The 22,540-nt window shown below is 46.7% G+C and overlaps 2 protein-coding genes across 8 annotated transcripts in view; one reads left to right on the forward strand and one right to left on the reverse strand.

Annotated features, from left to right (window-relative positions):
- Positions 1–20,437, forward strand: part of ccdc180 (coiled-coil domain containing 180) — a 26,544-nt gene extending 6,107 nt beyond the window's left edge. For 4 of the 6 annotated variants that reach the window (XM_059337979.1, XM_059337974.1, XM_059337977.1 and 1 more), the window contains exons 8-35: positions 1–148; positions 240–347; positions 433–512; positions 659–747; positions 2,447–2,566; positions 2,822–2,995; positions 3,175–3,290; positions 3,429–3,555; positions 3,635–3,751; positions 3,989–4,158; positions 5,583–5,752; positions 7,518–7,698; positions 11,807–11,953; positions 13,585–13,729; positions 13,823–13,939; positions 14,026–14,103; positions 14,282–14,365; positions 14,625–14,761; positions 14,838–14,872; positions 14,995–15,052; positions 15,161–15,232; positions 16,005–16,071; positions 16,344–16,479; positions 16,995–17,155; positions 17,414–17,539; positions 19,610–19,758; positions 19,923–20,076; positions 20,161–20,437. The exon at positions 1–148 is cut by the window's left edge and continues 16 nt beyond it. In XM_059337979.1, the coding sequence (XP_059193962.1) occupies positions 1–148; positions 240–347; positions 433–512; positions 659–747; positions 2,447–2,566; positions 2,822–2,995; positions 3,175–3,290; positions 3,429–3,555; positions 3,635–3,751; positions 3,989–4,158; positions 5,583–5,752; positions 7,518–7,698; positions 11,807–11,953; positions 13,585–13,729; positions 13,823–13,939; positions 14,026–14,103; positions 14,282–14,365; positions 14,625–14,761; positions 14,838–14,872; positions 14,995–15,052; positions 15,161–15,232; positions 16,005–16,071; positions 16,344–16,479; positions 16,995–17,155; positions 17,414–17,539; positions 19,610–19,758; positions 19,923–20,076; positions 20,161–20,289 (3,395 nt within the window). In that variant the 3' untranslated portion in view covers positions 20,290–20,437. The remainder of the gene's footprint in view (positions 149–239; positions 348–432; positions 513–658; positions 748–2,446; positions 2,567–2,821; positions 2,996–3,174; positions 3,291–3,428; positions 3,556–3,634; positions 3,752–3,988; positions 4,159–5,582; positions 5,753–7,517; positions 7,699–11,806; positions 11,954–13,584; positions 13,730–13,822; positions 13,940–14,025; positions 14,104–14,281; positions 14,366–14,624; positions 14,762–14,837; positions 14,873–14,994; positions 15,053–15,160; positions 15,233–16,004; positions 16,072–16,343; positions 16,480–16,994; positions 17,156–17,413; positions 17,540–19,609; positions 19,759–19,922; positions 20,077–20,160) is intronic. The other 2 variants (XM_059337975.1, XM_059337976.1) reach the window with 2 other exon arrangements.
- A 186-nt stretch (positions 20,438–20,623) lies between these two features.
- On the reverse strand, positions 20,624–22,233 carry LOC131975335 (putative uncharacterized protein BRD3OS). Of its 2 annotated transcripts, none has more exons than XM_059337981.1 (2): positions 21,950–22,233; positions 20,624–21,322 (listed from the first exon to the last, which is right to left on the reverse strand). In XM_059337981.1, exon 2 carries the CDS (start codon positions 21,189–21,191, stop codon positions 20,886–20,888), a length of 306 nt encoding a protein of 101 aa, XP_059193964.1. In that variant the 5' UTR covers positions 21,192–21,322; positions 21,950–22,233; the 3' UTR covers positions 20,624–20,885. The 2 variants fall into 2 exon arrangements, with proteins under 2 accessions (XP_059193964.1, XP_059193965.1); XM_059337982.1 differs by lacking the exon at positions 21,950–22,233 and adding an exon at positions 21,835–21,943.
- Between the last annotated feature and the right edge of the window lie 307 nt (positions 22,234–22,540).

A 22,540-nucleotide genomic window follows, 5' to 3' on the forward strand; every position in this document is an offset into this window, starting at 1 on the left:
TGCTGGCAAACCGGCGCAGCGCGGCCCGGCTGCTGCTGCTCCTGCAGGAGGAGAACCTGCAGCAGGAGTCGCTCCTCCGGCTGCACTGGGAGGACTGTCTGAGCCACTGGAGGAGGACCAGGGTCAGCCAGGTCATAGACCGCTTCAGGTGGGTACAGGACCAGAACTAGGACCAGACAGGGTCAGGTGAGATCCAGAACCAGCAGCAGAAGTACTCATCAACAATATCTGTGTTGTAGGAGTCTCTGCAGCGGAGAGGAGGACCAGCTGATCCCGGGTCGGCTGGTCTCAGGTCAGCTGGAACAGGATCTGACCCAGCGGCGTGATGACATCATCTATCAGATGTGGTAACAGACTCTGGTTGTGTTCTTCTGTTTCTACACGAAGTCCATCAGCAGCAGCTCAGACATCCAATCAGTGTCTCTGTTTCAGCTCCCTGGTCCCGCCCACCTGCTCCACTGCTCTGGTCTCTGATTGGTTCAACCAGCTGACAGCTGTCAATCAACAGATCGGTTTGTGTTTTAATTTTATAACATTAATCCATGTTAACATAACAATAACATTGATCCATGTTTCACTCTGTGTGTCTGTGTGTGCGCGCGCGCGCGTGTGTGTGTGTCTGTGTGTGTGTGTGTGTGTCTGTGTGTGTGTGTCTTAGACTGTCTCCATGCTGACCTCCTCCATCAGATCAGATCTTCCTATGAACAGACGTGGGAGGACCGTCTGTCGTTGGTGGAGCGCTGCCAGGTGAAACTATTTATTATTATTTCACCACATTAATGTGACAGTCAATAATAAATATTAAGCTTAAAACAAACAATAAATACAGTTAAATAGATACACACAATCAACACAACACAAATAGATAGTTGAGTGTACTTGTAAGAGCCCACTATCTACTCTCTACCAGGCTTCTTCTTATTCTTCCATTTCTTCCGTGTTTTTTTCGGTCGACTACTCCTCCCAGAGTTTTGGTCGCACATACACTAAAAAGGCATTAAATCGGGTTCGAATCCGACTCGGAGCCCTTTCCCGCATGCCTTCCCCTCTGTCTCCCCCTTTCACTCTGTTTCTCACTATCAATAAAGCCTTGAAAATGGCCAAAAAAAATATCTTTAAAAAAAAAAAAAAGGTATTAAATCGACCGGCTCGGCAATGACAAGTGTGCTATGACTTTTCTCAGGGTTTCGGCAAACAGTTTTTAAATTATTCGTCAAAAACACGCTAAAAAATCCCCCCAATGTTTTTTAAAATGGCTACCAGCAGTTGGAACCAAATCAAATACTCACTCACACTTTTACAGACTTTTACAAAGTAATTTGGTCATCTCATTATATTAGCATGTAATTATATATTGCCATGAATCAGTAAAAACTGTTATATATTTTGTCAGATGGTGGATGCTAGGGCAAATTTTGTACGGATGATTTTTTAAAGTAATTACTCACTTATATATGTGTTATTATATGTATGCACTTTATGTTGCATGTTTAGACACCCCTGTTCAATTTAAAGCATTTCCAATTTGAGTATTAAAAGTACAGATCACCCGTGGGTAAACGGATGTTGGAACTGTTTTCTGGGAGGGGGCAGTGTTGACCTCAGAGCCTCTAGGGGGGTCAGATTCTTTGGACATTTAAAGTGAAATGTATCACTCTGGTACACTTTGAGAGCAACATTAAGAGGATCAATTATCTAATAAATAACCTAGCCTGTACACACCTGCTGAACCTATGACAAGGACAACAAATGAAAATGATTGTTTATCATTTTTTTGTTCAGGTAAATATATGACATATTTACTATATTGTTTACAAATAAAGGTGACCAAATCAAACTGTGCACTTTGTTACACATATTTGTTGCTGAATTATTTTTCTAATATCAAGAATGTATAAAAATGATCCAAAACCCTTCAGAATATTACATCAATACACCAAGAGCTTTCGAACAACAGAAAAATCCATGATGTGATTTGGCTTCAAAAAAATTTGTCATTCTGCTGCTTTCCAGTGATAGCCAATTTATGTAATTTAAAGCCTGTTTAGGGAACCTAATGTGCACAAATATTCAAATACCGTTAAAATAAAGAAAATGTTAATGCATGATAAAAACAATGTGGTTTTTGCCTTAAACTGCATGTTATCAGCATAAAGTAGCCATGTCTGTAAAGAGGAGGATCGTGGGAACCCGAGCCCATTGAGATTGCATGATGTCAAATTTCTTAATTTTTTTCACAAAACACATATGTAGACGTTCAGGAAGTACTCAGGATGCTCAAAGTGAAGTCGGATCACTGAAAGGAGCTGCAATTTGGCCAAAATTGCTTTCTGTTCGAGGGGAAATTTCAGCAGTTTTTGTCTCTCAGTGGCGTCAAATGTCACAGCAGCTGCAGTTGATTACTCGCTTTAATTGGCTGAGCCTAACACTGATCCTGATCCTGCAGGAGGAACTGTCAGCGTTACAGCTGTCGGAGGACGAGGTGCAGGAAATCCTCAGCTCACAGCTCCTCCCTCTGATTGGACGAAGACAGAGTCAGGACGAAGAGAGAATGGCTGCTCTAGACGTCAGTCACACACACACATATACAGACACACACAGACACACACACATACACACACACACACACACACACACACATACACACACACACACAGGCACACACGGACACACACACGGACACACAGACACATACACACACACACACACAGGCACACACATACACACACACACACACACACAGACTTTACTGACTGATAATACCTGACACACCTGTTCACCTGTCTGTCTGTCTGTTTGTCTGTCTGTGTGTGTGTCTTAGGTGTCCTGTGACTGTGTGTCCCGTCAGGCTGTCTCTCTCAGCAGGTGTGTGTTTGTTGTCCTGAGAGGAGCAGCTCTGCTGTGGGAGACGCACCGCCGCGACATAGAGAGAAGAGAAGAAGAACTACAGCAACACCTGGACCATCTGAGACACTCACAGCAGCTACACACACAGGTGAGACAGAGAGACAGGACACACAGGTGAGACAGAGAGACAGGACACACAGGTGAGACAGAGAGACAGGACACACAGGTGAGACAGAGAGAGAGGACACAGAGGTGAGACAGAGAGAGAAGACGCACAGGTGAGACAGGAGACAGGTGTGATCTCCCCCATGATGCTTTGTGTTTCAGAGGAGGAAGCTGCGTCTGGACGACCTGCTGGGTGACCTCCGTCAGCAGAGCAGCGAGGACGCTCTGAAGACATCTCTGGACAAAAGTGTCCTTTACCTGGAGGATGTCAGAGACAGGTACAGGACACATGCTAATGCTAACACAGAGTCAGTCGCTGCAGATCAAACACACACTCAGAGGGAACGAGGCTTTAAATGTGTGTTTGTGTGAGTGATTGTGTGTGTGTGTGTGTGTGTGTGTGTGTGTGTGTTCAGCTACAGACAGTGTGTGTGTGAGCAGTGGGAGGTGTTGGAGTGTCTCCCGTCGCTCCTCCTGGAGGAACTGTTCTCCTACAGCCGCCGCCTCGCCGCCTTCTTTCACCTGAGCCACGCCTACACACCGGTAACCACAGCAACAGCCCAGAGATGCTAACCTTTGCTTAGCTTCTATTTTCAGTTTCACATGTTGTTTTCCTGGTCAGAGCCCAGAAGAGCTGCAGAAGCTCCACCCATCACTCAGTCAGCTGACGGAGGATCAGCCAATCAGATGGCAAGGTGACACAGGCCATGCCCAGCCCTCTGAGGATTGGCTGGCTGAGGTGAAACTCTGATCAGTGATTGATCAACAAGGATCGACTTCTTTTTGGTCCAGAAATAACCTCTGTGTGTGTGTGTGTTGGTGTGTGTGTGCGTGTGTGTGTATATGTTGTGTGTGTGTGTGTGTCTGTGTATATGTCGTATGTGTATGTGTGTGTCTGTGTATATGTCGCGTGTGTATCTATGTGTGTGTGTGTGTGTGTGTGTTTATGTGTGTGTGTATGTGTGTGTCTTTGTAGGAGGAGTCCTCTCTGATGGATCTCTATGATGTCAGCAGTAATGTCACATTTACATCATCCGGGGGAGTGGCCTATAGTGGCCCTGCCTTCAGCTGCCCCAGCCCCGACCTGAAGCAGGACACACACCTGAGCCTGTTCCCCACAGAGCTGCTGACACAGACACTGAGCAGGTACACACGCATTGTGCTGGTGCAACTTTGGCTACGGTCAGACTGCAGCCTGAAGTGACCCAAATCCGATTTCGTCGCCCCTATGCAACCTGCATCTGATCTTTTAATGACAGTCTGAACGACACAGATCTGGGTTTTTTTAATGCGATCCAGGCCACTTGGATATGTGGTCCTAAAACCGATACATATCTGATCTTTTGACATGCGACTCCAGTCTGAACGGCCAGGTCCCATTCATCATACACAGGCTTACTGCTCGCGGCCATGTTTTCCGCTACTTCCGAAAACACTGAGCACGCTCGCTGCGTGTGACGTCGTCGTGTCCTCCAATGTGCATGCGGGACACTTTTGGTACGTTTAAAGTTCACACTGGAGATCACATACAAGTCGCATTTAATTGGAAATGTGAACGACCTTGCAAAAAAATCGGATTCCACAAAAAAATCTGAATTGAGCATTAAGCCCTGCTGTCTGAACGTAGCCTTTTTGCATTGGTTGCACTGGTGCGCCTAACTTTTTTTTTTTAGTTGCACCAGCACAAAATTTAGATGCACCCAAATGTTTCATTGCATGGCCTTTAATGCCATAAGGTCACCTTTTTATTGCTCTCCATAACTTTCATGTAATGTGAATTATTTTTAAACAAGAATAAGGTGGAGAGAAATGCTTGCCTTTATTTCATTGAACTGGTCTCACTAAAAGCACAATTATATATATATATATATATGTGTGTGTGTGTGTGTGTGTGTGTGTGTGTGTTTAAAGTGCTTCACTGAGCTCAAATTGAACATTTCAAACTAAAACACGAAGCAAACAAAAAGACAACAAAAATCTTTCTACATTTATAAAAAATTGCAAAGAAAGATTGTTCTAGAAGATTTATTATAGATATTGTTAAAGTAAAACAACAAACAGTCGAGAGTATGAGAGTTTGTCTGTCATCAAGAAACACTTTGACATCGTTTGTCATTTTCTTCAGTCCCATGTGAGGCTGATCATTCCTGAGTGTAGGTTTGAACTGAGTGACATCATTTACATTTTACCTTTATCATCTAACCTAATAAAACACAACACAATTACACAAGTCTTTCCATCATCCCCGATGGGAAGGACTAAGACGCAAGTGAGGGAAACGAGGATGCAAAATAAGAATTTTGAGAGACACCAATGAGTGTGTGAGTCACAGGAGAACACAGAGAGATGATGCGCTTGTGAAATAAATGTGTGTTTTGACCCGGCAGCGTCAGGTGCACCAGGGCCACCTAGAAAAATTATTAGTCGCATGTGTGACCAAATTGGTCACACTCTGGAGCCCTGCATACACACACACACACACACACACACACACACACACACACACACACACACACACACACACTCTCACATACAGTGGTGTCTGACATGTGTTTTATGTGTGTGTCCAGGGTGCGGACTCTGGTCCTGGACCAGCTGCAGCAGCAATTTGTTGACGTCCTCCGCTCGGCTGTTGCCGTGGTGACGGAGAGGAAGGAGGCGGTGCGTTCGGAGCAGGAAGTCCATCTGCAGCAGCTGAACCCAGAACACATCCAGACACACATCTACCAGCCCCGCCTGGGTAACACACACACACACACACACACAGTGCCCCTCGTTTATCAAACGAGCGTACAACAGAAAATGAGCGTAAAGTGGGTGCACAATCATTTCTACGCAAGGTTCGGCATTTATCAATTTGGATGTGAGCGGAGGGCAAGATTAAATTTCACGTCTGGTTTCAGCTTGTGTACGCAAAATTGAGTCAGCGTGAAGTGAAGAGAATTGATCTTAGACTATTGTATCGATGCCTGGAGCTGATAAAACTCTGCCATGTTTTGTTTTTTGATGGTGACAAAGCAAAGCATGTTTAGGCCACATCATTTATCATTAAAACATAATTTAGAATAAATACACCCTGCGACCGTGAAATTCTTTAAATACAATACTAGACGAGGCAATTAAATGTTGTTGTCTTCTGCTATTTACCTTTATCCGGCTCAGACACCAGAGCGTCAGTGTCTCCTTCACAACCGGTGGTGCCCGAATAGAAGCATTTCCAATCAGCGTTGCCACACACCTCTGCCTGGGACATAATTCTTACTAAATGTTAAGAGGTGAATAATATCTCTCCATCATAATAATAACAATATTTGGATATTATATAGGTTATTAGGCTTGATATATCACAATGTATAAATGAATTACTCCAACCTTACCGGGAGTTGAATTATCCACTGCTACTCTTTTGACAGCAGCACTGATTTCCTTCCTTTTCACTTTTTATGCTGCCAAACAAAACCAGTTTGTTCTGTTGCAGCTGTTGGACGTCAGCATTTAACTTTCTGCCTCTTCTTTTGGAATTAAAACTTACTTTAAAACACTGTTTACCTCCTTCAACCAAAAGCTGTGAAAACTTTTAAGTCTGTGCTCCAAATGTAAAATATTCACCAAACTTGTTTGAGTATATAACTATATAAGTTCTTTTATTTCATAAACCTCCGTCGCTGCGTATTTCTGTAAAATGTCTGTTTCCTCCTGTTATTATTTGTAATGGTGCTCTTTGCTAATAAAGGTGACTTTAGGGGGGGGGGATCCTCTTTTTGGCCGTATTGCGCCCTTCTGTACCATAAACTCTCGAGGCAAGCCATCTGAATTGGGTATACAGTAGTGTTCAAAATAATTGCAGTCCCTTTCAACTAATTGCCCAATTGCACAGCCTTAAGAGCGTGCCTATCATGAATGCTGGGCCTTGTTGGTTTTCTGAGAATCTGCTGCACCTACTGGTACCTTGTTTGCCATGTAGCAATAAAAAATATACTAAAAACCTGGATTTATCTGGTAAGTCACATTGGACTGCTATTATTTTGAACACTACTGTACATAAGGGCGTGGTACTTAAATTATGCTTGTTTCGAGCCGCAACATTTATCAACAGCCGATCATTCTTACGCTGTGATTGGCGAGATACAATCGTATGGTAAATCCCACGTGAACCCTGTCGTCAGACGAAAAGTACGGTCAGATCTGCGCTCATTTCTAGGCTCGTTTGATAAATGAGGTGTTTCCACAATCAGCTTCCCTCTAAAGTTCAGTTTGTGTTTGATGATGACAGAACAAGTAAAACCAGAGATAATCTCAAATATATTCACTATAAATATAGAACTAGATGTTCTCCTCGTTAGAGTTGGGCCAACATTTATAATTCTTCACTGACAGTAAAAACATGTTTTGATCCAATGAGTCAGAGAGAAGCTGAACATGTTTATCTTCATATTCAGGAGGAGAAACTACAAAGAGTTAATATCAGTGTGTGTGTGTGTGTGTGTGTGTGTGTGTGTGTGTAGCTGAGCTGCAGCTCCACAGGCAGCAGGTGGATAGTCTCTGTGAGGAGGTGCAGGAGGTGCTGTCCTCCTGCAAGGTGGCGCTGCAGGAGCTTCAGACGTCGGTCAACAAGAAGAACCAGGAGCTCATCGTCCGTCTGTCCAACATGGAGGACGCCATACTGACGGCGGACAGCAGCCGCCGGTAACAGCTGATCTCTGCTCAGATCATTTATTATTAGGGCCCGATCACAACACAACACAACACAACACATTTGATCATCGCATTTTTTCAAACCAAGTTACAACTTTTTTCTGAGTTTACCTGAACGCACCAAGATGGCGCCGTCCGTGGCCGCCGTAGCCTCTCTGTATGTTGAAGTCTGTTTGTTTTGTTCATACTGTACCATCCTTGTGTCCTGCCTGCCTTCCTACACAACGGAGGAACTACTGCACTTTAGGGGCTCAACCCCACCGGACTTATACCCTAATCTACTCACCCGTTCCACGGATATTCTGGACATTCTTGTAAGGGGTACAGCGTTCTTCGCCGGTGCTGTCTGGTTCTCTGGTTCTTCTGCGCCGGAGGGGAACGAGACCACCTCTTCCGGGAATATTCCTCGCAAATGTGAACTCTCTCTGCAATAAAATGGATGAACTCCAGTGCCTCGTAGCAAGGAGCAAGGACTTTAATTCATCGGCTGTCTTTGCGTTTGTGGAGACCCATCTATCGCCAGCTACACGAGGCTGTGGAGATGGAAGGCTTCTCTTCGTTTCGCGCGGGCAGAGACTTCGCGGCAGTGAACAAGTCACGAGGTGGAGGACTAATGTTCTTCGTCAACGATCGCTGGAGTTCCGATGTGACAGTGATCGGCCGGCACTGCTCTACTGAACTGGAATCCCTCTGCATCCTCTGTCATCCATTCTATTCCCCCCGTGAGTACAGTTCCTTCATTCTCATGTGTGTTTACATTCCACCCTCTGCTGACATCACTGCAGCGGTAGACACACTGGCAGAGCAAATAATGACTGTGGAACGCCAGCACCCGGATGGCTTTGTTATAGTTGTGGGTGACTTCAACAGGGCAAATCTTAGCCGGGCGCTCCCTAGGTACAGGCAACAAGTCACATGCACCACCCGGGGAGAGAACATTCTTGATCACTGTTATTGTACCATCCGGCAGGCTTATCACTCGGTCCAACGTGCGGCGCTGGGCAACAGTGACCACGACATCATACACCTGATACCCTGCTACAGGCAAAAGTTAAAACTCTCGAAACCTATAGTGAGCCAGTTCAGAGTGTGGTCCAGCAAAGAACGGGAGCGACTCCGTGCCTGCCTTGAGTGGGCGGGCTGTGACCAGGCCTTCGAGTGGGCGGGGCCAGAAGCTGACAACAACCAGGATGAATACACTGACACTGTGACATCATTCATCAGCTTCTGTGAGGAAGTTTGTGTCCCTCTCCGCTCCAGGAAGATATACAACAATGATAAGCCCTGGTTCTCCCCTCAGCTTCAACGGCTGAGAAAGGAGAAGGAGGCGGCCAGGCGCAGTGGGAATGGGGATCTGTTCAAACGGGCTAAGTACAGATTTGCTAAAGCAGTGAAGGAGGTGAAACATCGCTATGCAGAGAGGCTGCAGCAGCAGCTGTCGAATGGCAAACCCCTCTTCCGTCTGGAAAGGCCTAAAGAAAATCAGCAACTACAGACTCAAGTCCCCACCGACGCCTGACAGCCTCTCCCTTGCCAACGAGCTCAACAAGTTCTACTGCAGGTTCAAGAAAGAGCCCCCGCCCCCTTCCCTCCACTCCCCCGGGCCACAACCATTGTTACATCCCCCTGCCACTCCTCCCCACCCCCCTCTCTGTCACTGAGAGGCAGGTGATATGCCTGCTCAGGAGCCAGAACCCCCGTAAAGCACCCGGCCCGGACTCTGTCTCACCGTCCGCCCTGAAACACTGTGCTGACCAGCTAGCACCGGTGTTTACTCACATCTTCAAGACCTCACTGGAGCTGTGTCGCGTCCCAGCGTGCTTCAAGGCGGCAACCATCATCCCCATCCCCAAGAAGGCCAAGGCCTCGGGCCTGAACGACTACAGACCCGTCGCTCTGACCTCCGTGGCCATGAAGGTGATGGAATGCCTTGTCCTGGCCCATCTGAAGTCCATCACAGATCCTGCACTGGATCCCCTGCAGTTTGCCTACAGAGCCAATAGATCCACGGAGGACGCGGTGAACTTGGCTCTGCACTACGTCCTAGAACATCTCGACACTGCTGCGAACTACGCCAGGATCCTGTTTGTGGACTTCAGCTCGGCCTTTAACACAATCCTCCCCCTCACCCTGAAGCGCCAGCTATCCCTGCTGCAGGTACCGGTCCCCACTCGAATGTGGATAACCGACTTCCTCACCAACAGGTCCCAGCGGGTGAAGCTGGGGTCGTGTACATCCAGCTCCAGGTCAACCAACACAGGTTCCCCACAGGGCTGCGTCCTTTCTCCTGCCCTGTTTACACTCTACACCAACAGCTGCACCTCTCTTCACCCCTCAGTCAAGCTCCTGAAGTTTGCAGACGACACCACCATGGTGGGCCTCATATCCCGGGGGGATGAATCTGCTTACAGGAGGGAGATCGAGTGGCTGCAGAGTTGGTGTAGCGAGTACAACCTAGAGCTTAATGCTCTGAAGACAGTGGAAATAGTGGTGGAATTCAGGAGGAACGCAGCTCCACCCCTTCCCATCATGCTGGGAGACACCCCAGTGACCACTGTGGAGTCCTGCCTCTTCCTTGGGCTGACCATTTCCTGTGACCTTAAATGGGGCCTGAACACCATGGCCCTCATGAAAAAGGCCCACAAGCGGCTGTTCTTTCTACGGCAGCTGAAAAAATTCAAGCTGCCGAGGTCAACACAAATCTGGTTCTACACTGCCATCATCGAATCCATCATAACACAATCAATTATCACATGGTTCCCTGCTGCAACAGCCAAGGACAAGGCCAAGCTGCAGCGGGTGATCCGCTCGGCTGAGAGGGTGATCGGCACCTCTCTACCCTCCCTAGAGTCCCTACACAACACCAGGACTGTGAGTAGGGCAAGAAAAATCATGGCAGACCCCTCAGATCCAGGTTTTGCCATGTTCCAAATGCTCCCTTCCAGAAGAAGGCTACGGCTCCGAAGAACCGTACAAACCCGGCATCGCCTGAGCTTCTTCCCCACGGCCGCCAGGCTGCTCAACACAATACCCCACCAGGACTGAACGCACTGTTTGCACTTTGTTATTTATCAGTATCAGTATTATCACTTACAGCACCTATCAATCCATTGCACTGTCGTCTTATCATGTCTTGTCTTGTATGTCCTTTCTGTCAACCACATCCATGCATGACTGGCTGTAAAAAATTCCAATTGTGTTTACACTATATGGCAATAAATTGAACCTTGAACCTTGAACAAACAGTGCGAGGACCCTATTGAAATTGGCCTGTTTATTATTATAACAGCAAATGAATCGCGTTTTTGAGGGCTTTATCATATTCCAAAACTCACCAAACTTGGGATGAAATTAAATCCCGCCGGAAATTTACATATTTCATTGGTTTCAGAAATGGGTGTGATAAAATTACTTACTAGCGCCCCCTAGGATTGAGCCCCTAAAACAGGTTTGTTGTAGAGACACGAAATTTGGTACATACATGTATCATGGGAAGACGCATCAAAAAGTCTCATGAAGCCATACCCAAAAATGAACGGGAAGGCGGCCATCTTGGATCAAAAATGGTGTTTGAGACATTTTTTGCCATTTCCATGCCGCATACTTTAGCTAATTCCTCCTACAGATTTAATCTGATCGACTTCGAACTTGTTCATTACCATCAAAAGGCCTTTGACATCAAAAGTTATTTGAAGCTTTGCGGACCGTAACACTGTGTGGGCGTGGCATGGCAGCAAAATATGGCGTTTTTTCATAAAACACAAGGCTGTAGAAGTTGACCATACATTGTTCAATCTGCGTCAAACTTGTCATGCATGATGATGGTCCATCACTGAACAGTTCTACACAGTATTTCATAAAGTTCCGCCCTTTTTTATTAGCCACGCCCCCTCTTCCTAACTAATGAACCGTTTGTCGTAGAGACTTGCATGAGGTGTCAGTCTACTCAGCAGAGAGTCCTTGATTATCTTACCCCTTCAACGATCGATGGACCTGGCGTGGCTGGCTCCCCTGACGGCTCCACTCTTCTCTGGTCCGTTCATTGCTGCTTGCAGCTTTAATTTATATATTGTTATTTATTGTGTGTGTGTGTGTGCAGGCTGCAAGCGCTGAGCTCCACCCTGCAAGACTGTGTGGATGAACACATGAAGGACACTCAAAGCTGTCACACGTCCTTCAGTCTGACGCTGCACAGCAACCTGCAGCAGCTCAGAGGCAGGACAGCACACCTGCTTAGCTCCTTCAGGTAACACACAACCAGTGGTGGAAAAAGTATTCAGATCCCTTACTTAAGTAAAATACTAATACCAGACTGTGAAATTACTCTACACTACACTATTACACTACAATTAAGAGTCCTGCATTCAAAACTTGCTGAAGTACAAAAGTATCAGCGTTAAAATGTAGTTAAACTATCAAAATTAAAAGTACTTGTTATGCAGAATGGACCCACTCAGATTTTTTTTATATTTTCCTAATATATTATTGGACTATTATTGTTGATGCTTTTATGTAAGCTGCATTTGAATCTTCTCAAGATAGGGCTCATTTAAACTACTTAATATACTGTTATGAGGTTTTATTAAAAACGTATCATCACTTTAAATTTATCATGTTTTTATGTTAAATCTTGACCTGAAAAGTAACTAAAGCTGTCAGCTAAATGTCGTGGAGTAAGGTACAATGTTTACCTCAAAATGTAGTGAAGTAGAAGTATAAAGTTACATAAAATGGAAATACTCAAGTAAAGTACTAGTACCTCAAAATTATACTTAAGTAAAGTACTTGAGTAAATGTTCTTGGTTACTTTCCACCACTGCACACAACACACACACCAGCAGTGTTGTAGTACTTGAGACCAGTCTTGAGACCACTTTTCGGTCTCGTCTCAGAATCGACTGTATTGTGGTGAGACTTGGTGAGAGGAGGAGCATGACCCCTTAATTACTGACCTTATGCAGGTGTGGGGGGAAGGGGGCAGCAAGGAGCAAATAAGAGGCTCACAGATGCAGCGGGGGGGGGGTTGGAGCAGCACGCATGGCAGCACGGCACTCTGTTAGTAGGGACTGGGATGTCGTTTGCAGTGATTTAGAGCTGCCAGTGATGAAGACAGGTAGCCAGGGGAGTTAGCTGCATAGGCTAGGAGGGGAGGCTGGGTGCCTCCTGTAGCCAGACCATAGGGTTCATCTTAGAGAGTGCTGGGCTGCCACAGCTCCCTGTGTAATACTGACTCTGCTGCTCACTGTCGCTGACCCTGCTGCTTGCTGCAACACTGATTCTGCTGCTTGCTGCAACACTGACTCCGGTTCCTGTTTTTCGCCGTCCAGCAAACCGTTGCCCTGGGAGTTGGACGGCGACACAAAGTCAGACCCCGGGGGAGGGTCTCGCCTAGTGGGCGAGTTAAATAACATTACACTTTAATGAACACCGCACATATCTATTTAATATTGTGTATAATATGTTGTCTTATTGTGTGATTTTAATAGTGTGTGGGAGAATTGCTTGGGGGGGAGTGGCAAGCCATGGGTGGGACATTTTATGGTTCTCCTTTTTGGTGTGTTACATTGCAGTGTCTTAGAGAGTGTAGCATGCCTTTTGCCTTATGCTAAAAGTTTAACCTGTGTGTAGTGGTTCTTCAACTTAGCGTGTTCCCAGGTGTGCCTTAAAGCTAGTGATTAGCCCTGTGTGTAGTGGTTCTTCAATTTGTGAGCTGAGATTCAAATTAAAGGGAGTCTGATCTTGGTCTTGTCTCGGTCTCGATACACCGTAGTCTTGGTATTGACTTGGTCTCGGTTTAGGTGGTCTTGACTACAACGCTGCAAACCAGTCAAACAAAACTTAAAGTTAAATGAACTGAAGAGGGTTTTCCTCCTGCAGGCTGTTCAGTGAAGGAGGAGACTTTGCTCCTCAGGAGGTGAAGCTGTTCCAGAGGAGGCTGAAGGAGGAGACCAGACGGATCAGTGTGACGGAGGAGAACCTCCACTCTGAGCTGGAGCTGTTCCAGTCCAAGAGTCTACAGCAGGTCTGACCTTTAACCTCCGTCTCTGTATATATATACATTCACTCAGATCAAACACCATATCAGTCCATTAACATGAAGCTCCTCCTCCTGCAGGTGAAGGAGGCGTCCGGCCGTCTGGAGGAGAAACTCTCCCTCCTCCAGTCTGAGCTGGACTTTACAGAGAAGACCCAGAGAGTCATCAACAGCACAAGGGTTAAAATCAAGGCTGAGGTACCTGTCTGTCTGTCTGTCTGTCTGTCTGTCTGTATGACTCTTTGTCTGTCCGACTGTCTGTCTCTCTCTCTGTCTCCTAACAGGCAGCTGTCAGTAACCAGCAGCAGTCTGTCCTCAGCAACCTGTTGGAGGATCTGAGGAGGATGAAGGAGAACACAAAGGTACACAGAGTACTGTAATACTCCTACTGTAGTAGTTACTTTGTAGTATTACTGTCAGCTACTGTACTTCTTAGTATAAAGAACTAGAGGTCAACTTTAATATTTCCATTCTGTCTTTATTGATCTGCCCACTTGTCTGTCTGCCTGTCTCTCTGTCTGCCTGTCTGTCTGTCTGCAGGTGTCTCCAGATCAGGTGTGTTCTTCCCTGTCATCAGTCATTGAAGAACTGAAGAAGCGTTTCCAGTACCTGGACCTTTCAGTGGTATGTTCCCTCTGAACTGAACTGAACTGAACTTGTGACTTGTGACTTGTGACCTGTGACTTGTGACTTGTGACTTGTGACCTGTGACTCGTGACTTGTGACCTGTGACTTGTGACCTGTGACTTGTGACCTGTGACTTGTGACCTGAATCTGACCTGTAACTTGACCTGTTAAGTCCTGTCCCCCTAAACTGGACTCTCTGGTCTTTGTGTTCTACGTGTCCTCCCTTCTGTCTGTCTGAACCGTCTGCTGACATCAGGAAACCCTCTCAGCTGATCCTGAGTCCAGGAGGCCGGTCCAGGTCCAGTCGGCCCCTCTGGGTTCACTGCAGACATGCAGGACAGGGGTGGAGCTCCTGGAGGACCCTGCTGTTAGTGTCATCAAGACCCTGAACAGGTACGGTCTGAGTCCTGCTGCAGGTAGAGTCCTGCTCCTGGACAGGGACACTAATGTTTCTCTCTCTGGTCTCCAGGCCCTGTGGAGGCAAGGAACCAGCTGCTGCCGCCGGTAAACATCTGGAAATACTATCAAACACAAACTCAATCTGTCCTCCTGATGTCTGTCTGATAAAAACTCACGTGTGTGTGTGTGTGTGTGTGTGTGTGTATGTGTGTGTGTGTGTTCACCAGGTCAGAGTCCAGCCCAGCGTCCTGCTCAGAGAGTTTCTGAGTCCGTCAGCACGCTGAGGTACAGAGAGCTTTACCTGTCACTCAATATCAACATTTACCTGTAAGTCACAGCTCAACCTGTGTGTGTGTGTGTGTGTGTGTCTGTGCGTATGTGCGTGTGTGTGAGGAGGGGCTGCAGGTCCATCAGGGCAGAAAAAAGGTTCCAGGTGTTTGGAGCAGAACCAGAACAGAACCCCTGGTGAGTCCCAGCTGCTGGTCTGATGAGGCACAGTCAGCTGTCAATCAGCCATATAGTTAATACTTGTACCGTGCAACATTATGTTTCCTAAGAACTGCAGCAGTCTGCTCTGTACACATGGAGCAAGTCTGCTGTGTTGCCAATGCTGTAACGCTAATAAACTCTGAACAGGTTGGTGTTAGTTTAAAGAGTTATGGTATGATGTACGTCCAATTAGTTCCTTTATAAGTTAAACCATGGACTAAAATTAATCAACAAAGCAACTACCTCGCTAGCTTGCTAGCTGCTTAACACACAAGTCAATGAAGCCGAGTTAGCTACCGTTAGCACAGTCGTGTCTCAATTAGAGATCGCTGCGGCCTGGTTTTAATTAGGTGACAATTCAAGAAGTTGGCTAGCATGATATGTTGGTTGGCGTTCGTATGGTCTTAAAACTGCTACACATTAGACGGCGGTAAACTTACACTTTTGACGTGAAAGTCGTGCTCCCTGCTCCTTTCGTCAGGTAGTCCAACCTGTTTCCATCCTGAGACACGACGAGATTTGTAAATCCATATCGGCCCAGATCGGCGTCACGGTGATCTGCCCTGCCAATGTTTTGAAATACTCAGATAAAGTCAGCAGGATCACCTTGATCCATGACTGAGAAAAGAAGGATTTCGTTATCCGGATTATCCTGATCATCCTGATCATCCTGATCACAAGTTTTTAAATACTGGGCCTTGGTGATTAGCTGTTGATCAACTGGTGATCAACTGTGTTTGTGTTCCAGCTCCTTCAGCTCCAGAGTGGACTCGTTGCTGTGGATGGCCAGTGATGTCCTTCTGCAGGTTGCCGAGGTAACGGAGATGCTTAATCATGTTTCTGTGTCAGACACTGAAGCTACGAGCTAAAGGGCTAACAGGCTACAAGCTAACAGAGTGTCAGGTTTCCTCTAACTGGACTGTTGCCAAGGCTCAGTGAGGGGGGCGGAGCCAAGGCTCAGTGAGGAGCAGAAAAGCTGCTAGAACCTCTGAGAGTATTTTACTTCTTTTGTGGAAACAGTCTATAAAAACTGTCCCTCAGTCTGCCTGTCTGTCTGTCTCTCTCTGCCTGCCTGTCTGTCTCTCAGGAGTTTTACCTCAGTGAGCGTCTCAGCAGGTTCCAGCTGCTTCCAGACAGTTTGGACCAATGGGCTGAGAGCACGCAGCAAAGGCTGCTGGGATACCAGGAACAGAGCAGGAAGTTCCTGAGCACCAGCAGAGAGGGTACACACACACGCAGACACACACAGGCGCACAGACTAGCCTCTTCCATAGGTCCGTTTCAGGGCGGGACATTTACGGCTCTGTAACGTCTCTCCTCCTCCACACTGGTGGGACTGTTGGAAGCGGGACCACTATGAACGGGACATCGGGGCGAAGAGGGATATTTGACGTCTAACACACACCTCCACCTGGTCCGACAGTCATCCAGTTTGCAGCTGCACAACAACTGCGGCTGCCATCGCTAACTGTGCACATCGTCTGCCGCTTATTGTAAACAAACCAGCATGCTAACTGTACACAAAGTGTCCGAGGCTTATTGTAAACAAACAACTGTCTGCCTGTCTTTCTCTACCTGCCTGTCTCTCTACCTGTCTGCCTCTACCTGTCTGTCTGTCTGTCTGTCTGTCTGTCTGTCTGCCTGTCTTTTTCTACCTGTCTGTCTCTCCACCTGTCTATCTCTGTCTGTCTGTCTGTCTGTCTCTACCTGTCTGTTGCTCTACCTGTCTGTCTCTCAGAGGTGGTGTCCCAGCTGTCTGTCTTGGACGACCTGTTGTCTTCGTTACCTGCAGTTTTGATCAGTAACCATGAGCGACAGCAGGGGGCGGGGCTTATGGAGGCGGTCGGGGGAGTCAGACTGAAGCTGGAGGAGACGATGGCAGCCAGCGAGGAAGAGAAGGTCACTGTCCTCACCTGTCTGTCCTCATCTGTCTGTCCTCATCTGTCTGACCTCACCTGTCTGTCCTCACTGTATTTCCTCACCTGTCTGTCCTCGCACTCTGTTCTCACCTGTCTGTCCTCACTGTATTTCCTCACCTGTCTGTCCTCACACTCTGTTCTCACCTGTCTGATCTCACCTGTATGTCCTCCCTGTCTGTCCCCACCTGTTTGACCTCACTGTCTGTCCTCACCTGTCTGTCCTCACTGTCTGTCTCAGCGTGTAAACGTCCGTCAGCTGCGAGTGTCTCTGAGAGAGGACGAGCTTCAGGCTGTGATCAGCAGAGAGGAGGAGAGACAGCAGCAGCTGGAGAAAGACATCATCTGCTGTCACCTGGAGCTGCAGGTAGAAGACAGACACAAACACACATACACACAGCAGCAGAACCACCAGGTGGAGATATAATGGGTTTTGATCTTGGCGGTAGACTTGGCACCCCACTTCCACTGGGCGTACTTTGACAGCCCGGCCTTTGCTTTCCGCTTCTGCTGCAAGGTCTGCATATCTCAACTTCTTGCGCTCGTATGCTTCCTCTACAGCTTCTTCCTAGGGGACTGTTAGCTTGACAAGAAACACACGACTTTGGGACTCTGACCATAGGACCAAAACTTGTCTCAGCCTGGTGAATGCAATCTCTGGTGGAAAGGCGAGTTTCTTGTCTAAATCGACGTTCATTTTCCACTCCCTGGCCATGGCTAGTGCACCACCTTCTGAGTGGTGGGGACTCGTCATCCTTCTCTTGCCCTCCCAGAGGAAGGACATGCTTTGAGGATGTTTGGACTTGGTAGCTGATGGTAGAGCATTGATGGTTTTTCTCTTCTCCTCTATTTCAGCTGCCAATGCCCTAAACACTTTATGCCTCCATGTGTACCTGACCTGCATTAGGCTGGTGTTGCAGGCGACAAGTATGTGCTTGGCGGAGGCGTGGTTTGAGCAGAGAGGGCAAGCTGGATCTTCTCCTAGCCAGATGTTTAGGTTTGCTGGTGTTGGGAGCACGTCGTATGTGGCACGGGTGATGAAGCTTGTCCCGTTTGCATCCTTGTTCCAAATATCCTTCCAGGAAATCTTCCTTTTTTCAATCCCCCTCCCACCTTGTCCAGCATCCTAGATTGGCCTGGGATACTCCCTTGGCAGTCCTTGCTGATTCTTCCTGCCACCACACCTCCTCCACCACAAGTTGGCACCGTTCTGCTGCTGTAGCTTTCTGCCAATTGGGTTTTGTTGACCCTAATTCAAGTCCATTTCTGCCAAATTGGACATGGCCCATGATTTCCTGGTGTTGCAGGGTCGCTTCTGCCTCCTGGACGGCTACTGATGGATTTCACTAAACGGTATTCTTAACTTCCTTCCAGGCTGGAGGATTCATTTCCATCTGGTATTTGGGCGAGTGGATTGGTGGCATTTCCAGAGGGATTGTGATGGGTACGTGTCTCTGATTATCGGAGTATGTTTCTCTGAGATGGTCTTCCAGCTCGGTTTTAGAGAGACGGTAAGTGTTCCGTTCTTCTCCTTGCTGAACAGATTATTTACAAACTTAAATGGATCTTTGTAGAAGCTTGTTCTTGTCCTTTCCTTGTCCTTCTTTCTGTGTTGTTTCCTTAAGTTTTCGGCTCTTCGCAGGGATTTAGTGTGTTCTTTCAACTGTTTCTGCAGGTTTCTCTTTCTCCTCCTCTGTGGCTTTTTTCCAACATTTTTGTTGCTGCCGTGTTTCCTTCACCAGTCGCTTGATCTCTTGCTGCCTTTTGGGCTTCATTCGACTGACTCGATACCACTCTTGTGAGCAGGTCGTCGATGCAGTGCCCTTTGGCTTGCTCACGTAAACACTTCTTCCTGCCTTGGTAGATCCTCGGGCCTCTGACCGATGTAACATTTGGCCAACCACAGACGCGGCTTTGGAGTTTGTGGTCTGCTGGTGCCTTCAAAGTATCAAGTGAACTGCTGAACATTTGTCTCGTTGTCATTTCCGTTCCAAGGTCTGGTACCGGGTTATCCATTGGTAAGCCATCTTGCGCCCCTGCTCTCGCTGGCTCTGGGGTGTTCTCAAAGTCTTTGTCTTAGTAGCATTTTTGGGTGAATCCAACACACTTCCCAGTGCAAGATTCAGCCAACATGGGGAGTTAGCCCATCCGGTGGGGTCTATTCCCTCCAGTCAGCAGTCTCTCCAGGCCATCGCCAGGTCTTTCGCTGGTTGTCAGTTGTTCTTTCACAACTATCAGTGGATTGCTCCACGTAGTTAGGATTCATTAATAGGACTCAATGTAACAATACCTGAACAACATTCACCTGATACATAAAAACACGGCTACTATTGGTATTTAACCGGACGATCTTTGAGGTAGACTTGGGACACATCATCAGTTGTGTCAGTTGCGTTAATAATAGTGTGTGTGTGTGTGTGTGTGTGTGTGTGTCCAGGTGTGTCTGCAGGTCAGGGGGGAGGGGTTTGTGACGTCACTGTCCTCTCTGGTGGAGCAGCTTCTCCATCAGCTGGACGAGCTGCCAACAGGTACCTCACCTGAACACCTGAAGACACCAGCTGACCTGGGACAGAGAGGCTGTAGCAGGTACACACCTGACCTCAGACATCACACCTGACCTCTGACATCACAGCTCTGACCTGTGACATCACAGCTGTTTATTGTGACATCATACTTTAGGTCGTAAAACGATGTTGAACGGCTCCTTCACAATAAAATAACCTGTTTGTGTTTGTGTGTCTGTGTGTCAGGACCTGGGCAGGTGTCCCCTACCTGACTCCGCCCACTGATGTCACTGACGACCCTGCGTCCATTGTTACCACGGCAACAACAGCATCCATCACAACGACCAGGTGCACCCTGGGACATCAGAGGGTGATCGAACAGAGAGACGCTGCTGTGAAGGTACACACACACACACACGCAAAGTAGAAAACATTAAGAGCTGAGCAAATGTGATTAATGTTTTTTTGTCTGTGTGTGTGTCAGAGGTTCCAGCTGATCTTCAGTTCAGAGTTTCTTCATTCATTTGAAGACAAGCAGAGACACCTGAGTGAGCTGAATAGCTGGAACACACACTGGAGACAGCAGATACACACTCTGACACACACACTCTGAGATGACCTTTGATTGGCTGAGTAACAGTGATGTCATCAGCTGTGTTGATGTTAGTTAATAATGCAGAGACGAAGAGTCAGCAGGTGGATCTCGTCTCGACACAAATACTGTTTTCTTTATTCATTAAAATAATTCTGGGCCTCGTTTATATTTGCTGGTAATTAATCTTCATTGTGATGAGTTAATGTATGACATGTTGTTTCTGTTAGTTTTCTGTTTATTAATGATCAGATGTTTTTTATGACAAAAGCCCCTTTCATAGTGCCGTCCCGTAAATGTACCTGCAGGAAACGCCTCTATAATGGAGCTAGAGATTTAATAAACAGACTTCAGCTCTCACTCGTATTTTATTGACGATTCATCTGAAAACATTTACAAACTCTGTCTGGATCTCCAGTTATCCAGATCTCCAACTAGTTCATCTTGTAGAGAAAGTCTGAGACTCTCAGGAGAAACAAGTTCATCAGGAAAATTAACATTCAAACCCAGAAGGAACAAAAAAATCTGAAAAATTAATTTAGTCTCAAACTGTTTTAAGTCTCATAAACCAGCAGACAAGCTGCAGCACTTCAGTCAGTTCAGGTCTCTGGTCCTGTCTACATGACACTGCAGATCCTGGACCGGCCCTCGGGGTCCTCCAGGCCCCTCTTGTCCCGGACCACCACAGCCTGGTTCCCGAAGCTGCTGTACCAGGCCGACTGGCTGCGGGTCAGGTAGGTGGAGGGGGGCGCCGCCTGCAGGTCCTGCTGCTGCTGCTGCCAGACCAGCAGGGACGTGTCCCGGTACCTCAGCCGGGAGAAGGCCTCCGAAAGGGCCTTCTCCGCCAAGGGGGGGCGCCCAGGACCAGGAGCACCGGGAGAACAGGGAGGTTCCTCTACAGCAGCTGGATCACAGGCCGACATGTTGTAGGTGTCAGCGCTGCAGGAACCAGCCTGGTGACAGGAGACACGGACCGGCCCGGCTCACACTGGCCCAGGTCCAGGTCCATCTCAGTTGCGTTGAGTCCAGCTGCTCGTTGGATCCTTCAGCAGAACTGACAGAACAGAACAAGTTCAGAGAGCGGAGAGTTTAAACTGGATTCAGTTCCAATAACTTTGTTAATTCAGATGTTCTGGATTACATTAAATATAGATGAAAAGACTAAGACATAAATAAGTAATTACATTATGATTATATATTAATAAAACAGGTTATGTGTCCCCATGAGTCTCCTCTTTACTGACATGCCCATTTTATACTGATAACCCACGATTCTCCTCTTTACTGACATGCCCACTTTATGCTGATAACAGTCAGTGTTTCTCCTGTAGTAAATGTGTTAGTGTTGTGTGTGAATCTTTGTGCATCTCGGGGTCCTTAAACAGTCTGTGAGCTGCATAAATTGGGTGACTGGAAAGCTAAAACTCTTGTGGATTCAGTGAGCCCAATTTTCTTCATGTGTGATGATGTTAGTGAGGGAAACTTGAGATCAGTATATAAAATGAGCTGCTGTGACCTCTGGGATAATCACAGCCTCATTAAATTTTAAAGCCACAAACTAGAGACCTTGAGCATTCAGAGGATGGACTTCTAAGGCGTTCATGAGAGCTGGTAAAACTCAATTTCTGTAAATAAACGTTAACTGTCTCGTTTCTTCTGTACGTTTCTATCGTTAATTTACCGGAATCTGTCCGTTCAGACACAAAGCTGCTGCAGACTGCTGACACGGCGCCAGGGTCAGATAATCCTGCTGCTTGCTCCTGTTAGCTCCGTTAGTTCTGTTAACTCCTGAAATAAACAGATAACCGCAGCTGTGTCGTCACTACGTACGATGGTTACAACGTCACACTACTAACTGTGACGTCTGGCGTCTTGCCTCTGAGAGTTTAGCCATAGACATATATGTCTCTGGTTTAGCCGCTGTTAGCATTGTTAGAGGGAAGCTGCTGCTGCAGCCAATAGCAACGGTGTCGCTGCAAACAGGGTCCGTGTGGAAACACACAGGACACAAAAGTTCCGCGCACAGTAGCTGGAGTCACACCACTCCTTTAACTAAATTATATAAAATAAAAAATGCAATAAAGGAAATAATAATCAATAAAAATATAAACTATATTAACTAAATCAATATATTAATATTATATATTATTAAATTATTATCCAAACTTATAACTTAAATATATTTTTTTATCTGTAATATCTTTATTGTCTTTAAAATATTTATTGTCTTCGTCATCATTAATATCTTTATTGTACATTTTATTATCTTACA

Source organism: Centropristis striata, chromosome 7 (genome assembly GCF_030273125.1).
Source record: "Centropristis striata isolate RG_2023a ecotype Rhode Island chromosome 7, C.striata_1.0, whole genome shotgun sequence".
In the NCBI taxonomy this organism is placed as follows: domain Eukaryota; kingdom Metazoa; phylum Chordata; class Actinopteri; order Perciformes; family Serranidae; genus Centropristis; species Centropristis striata.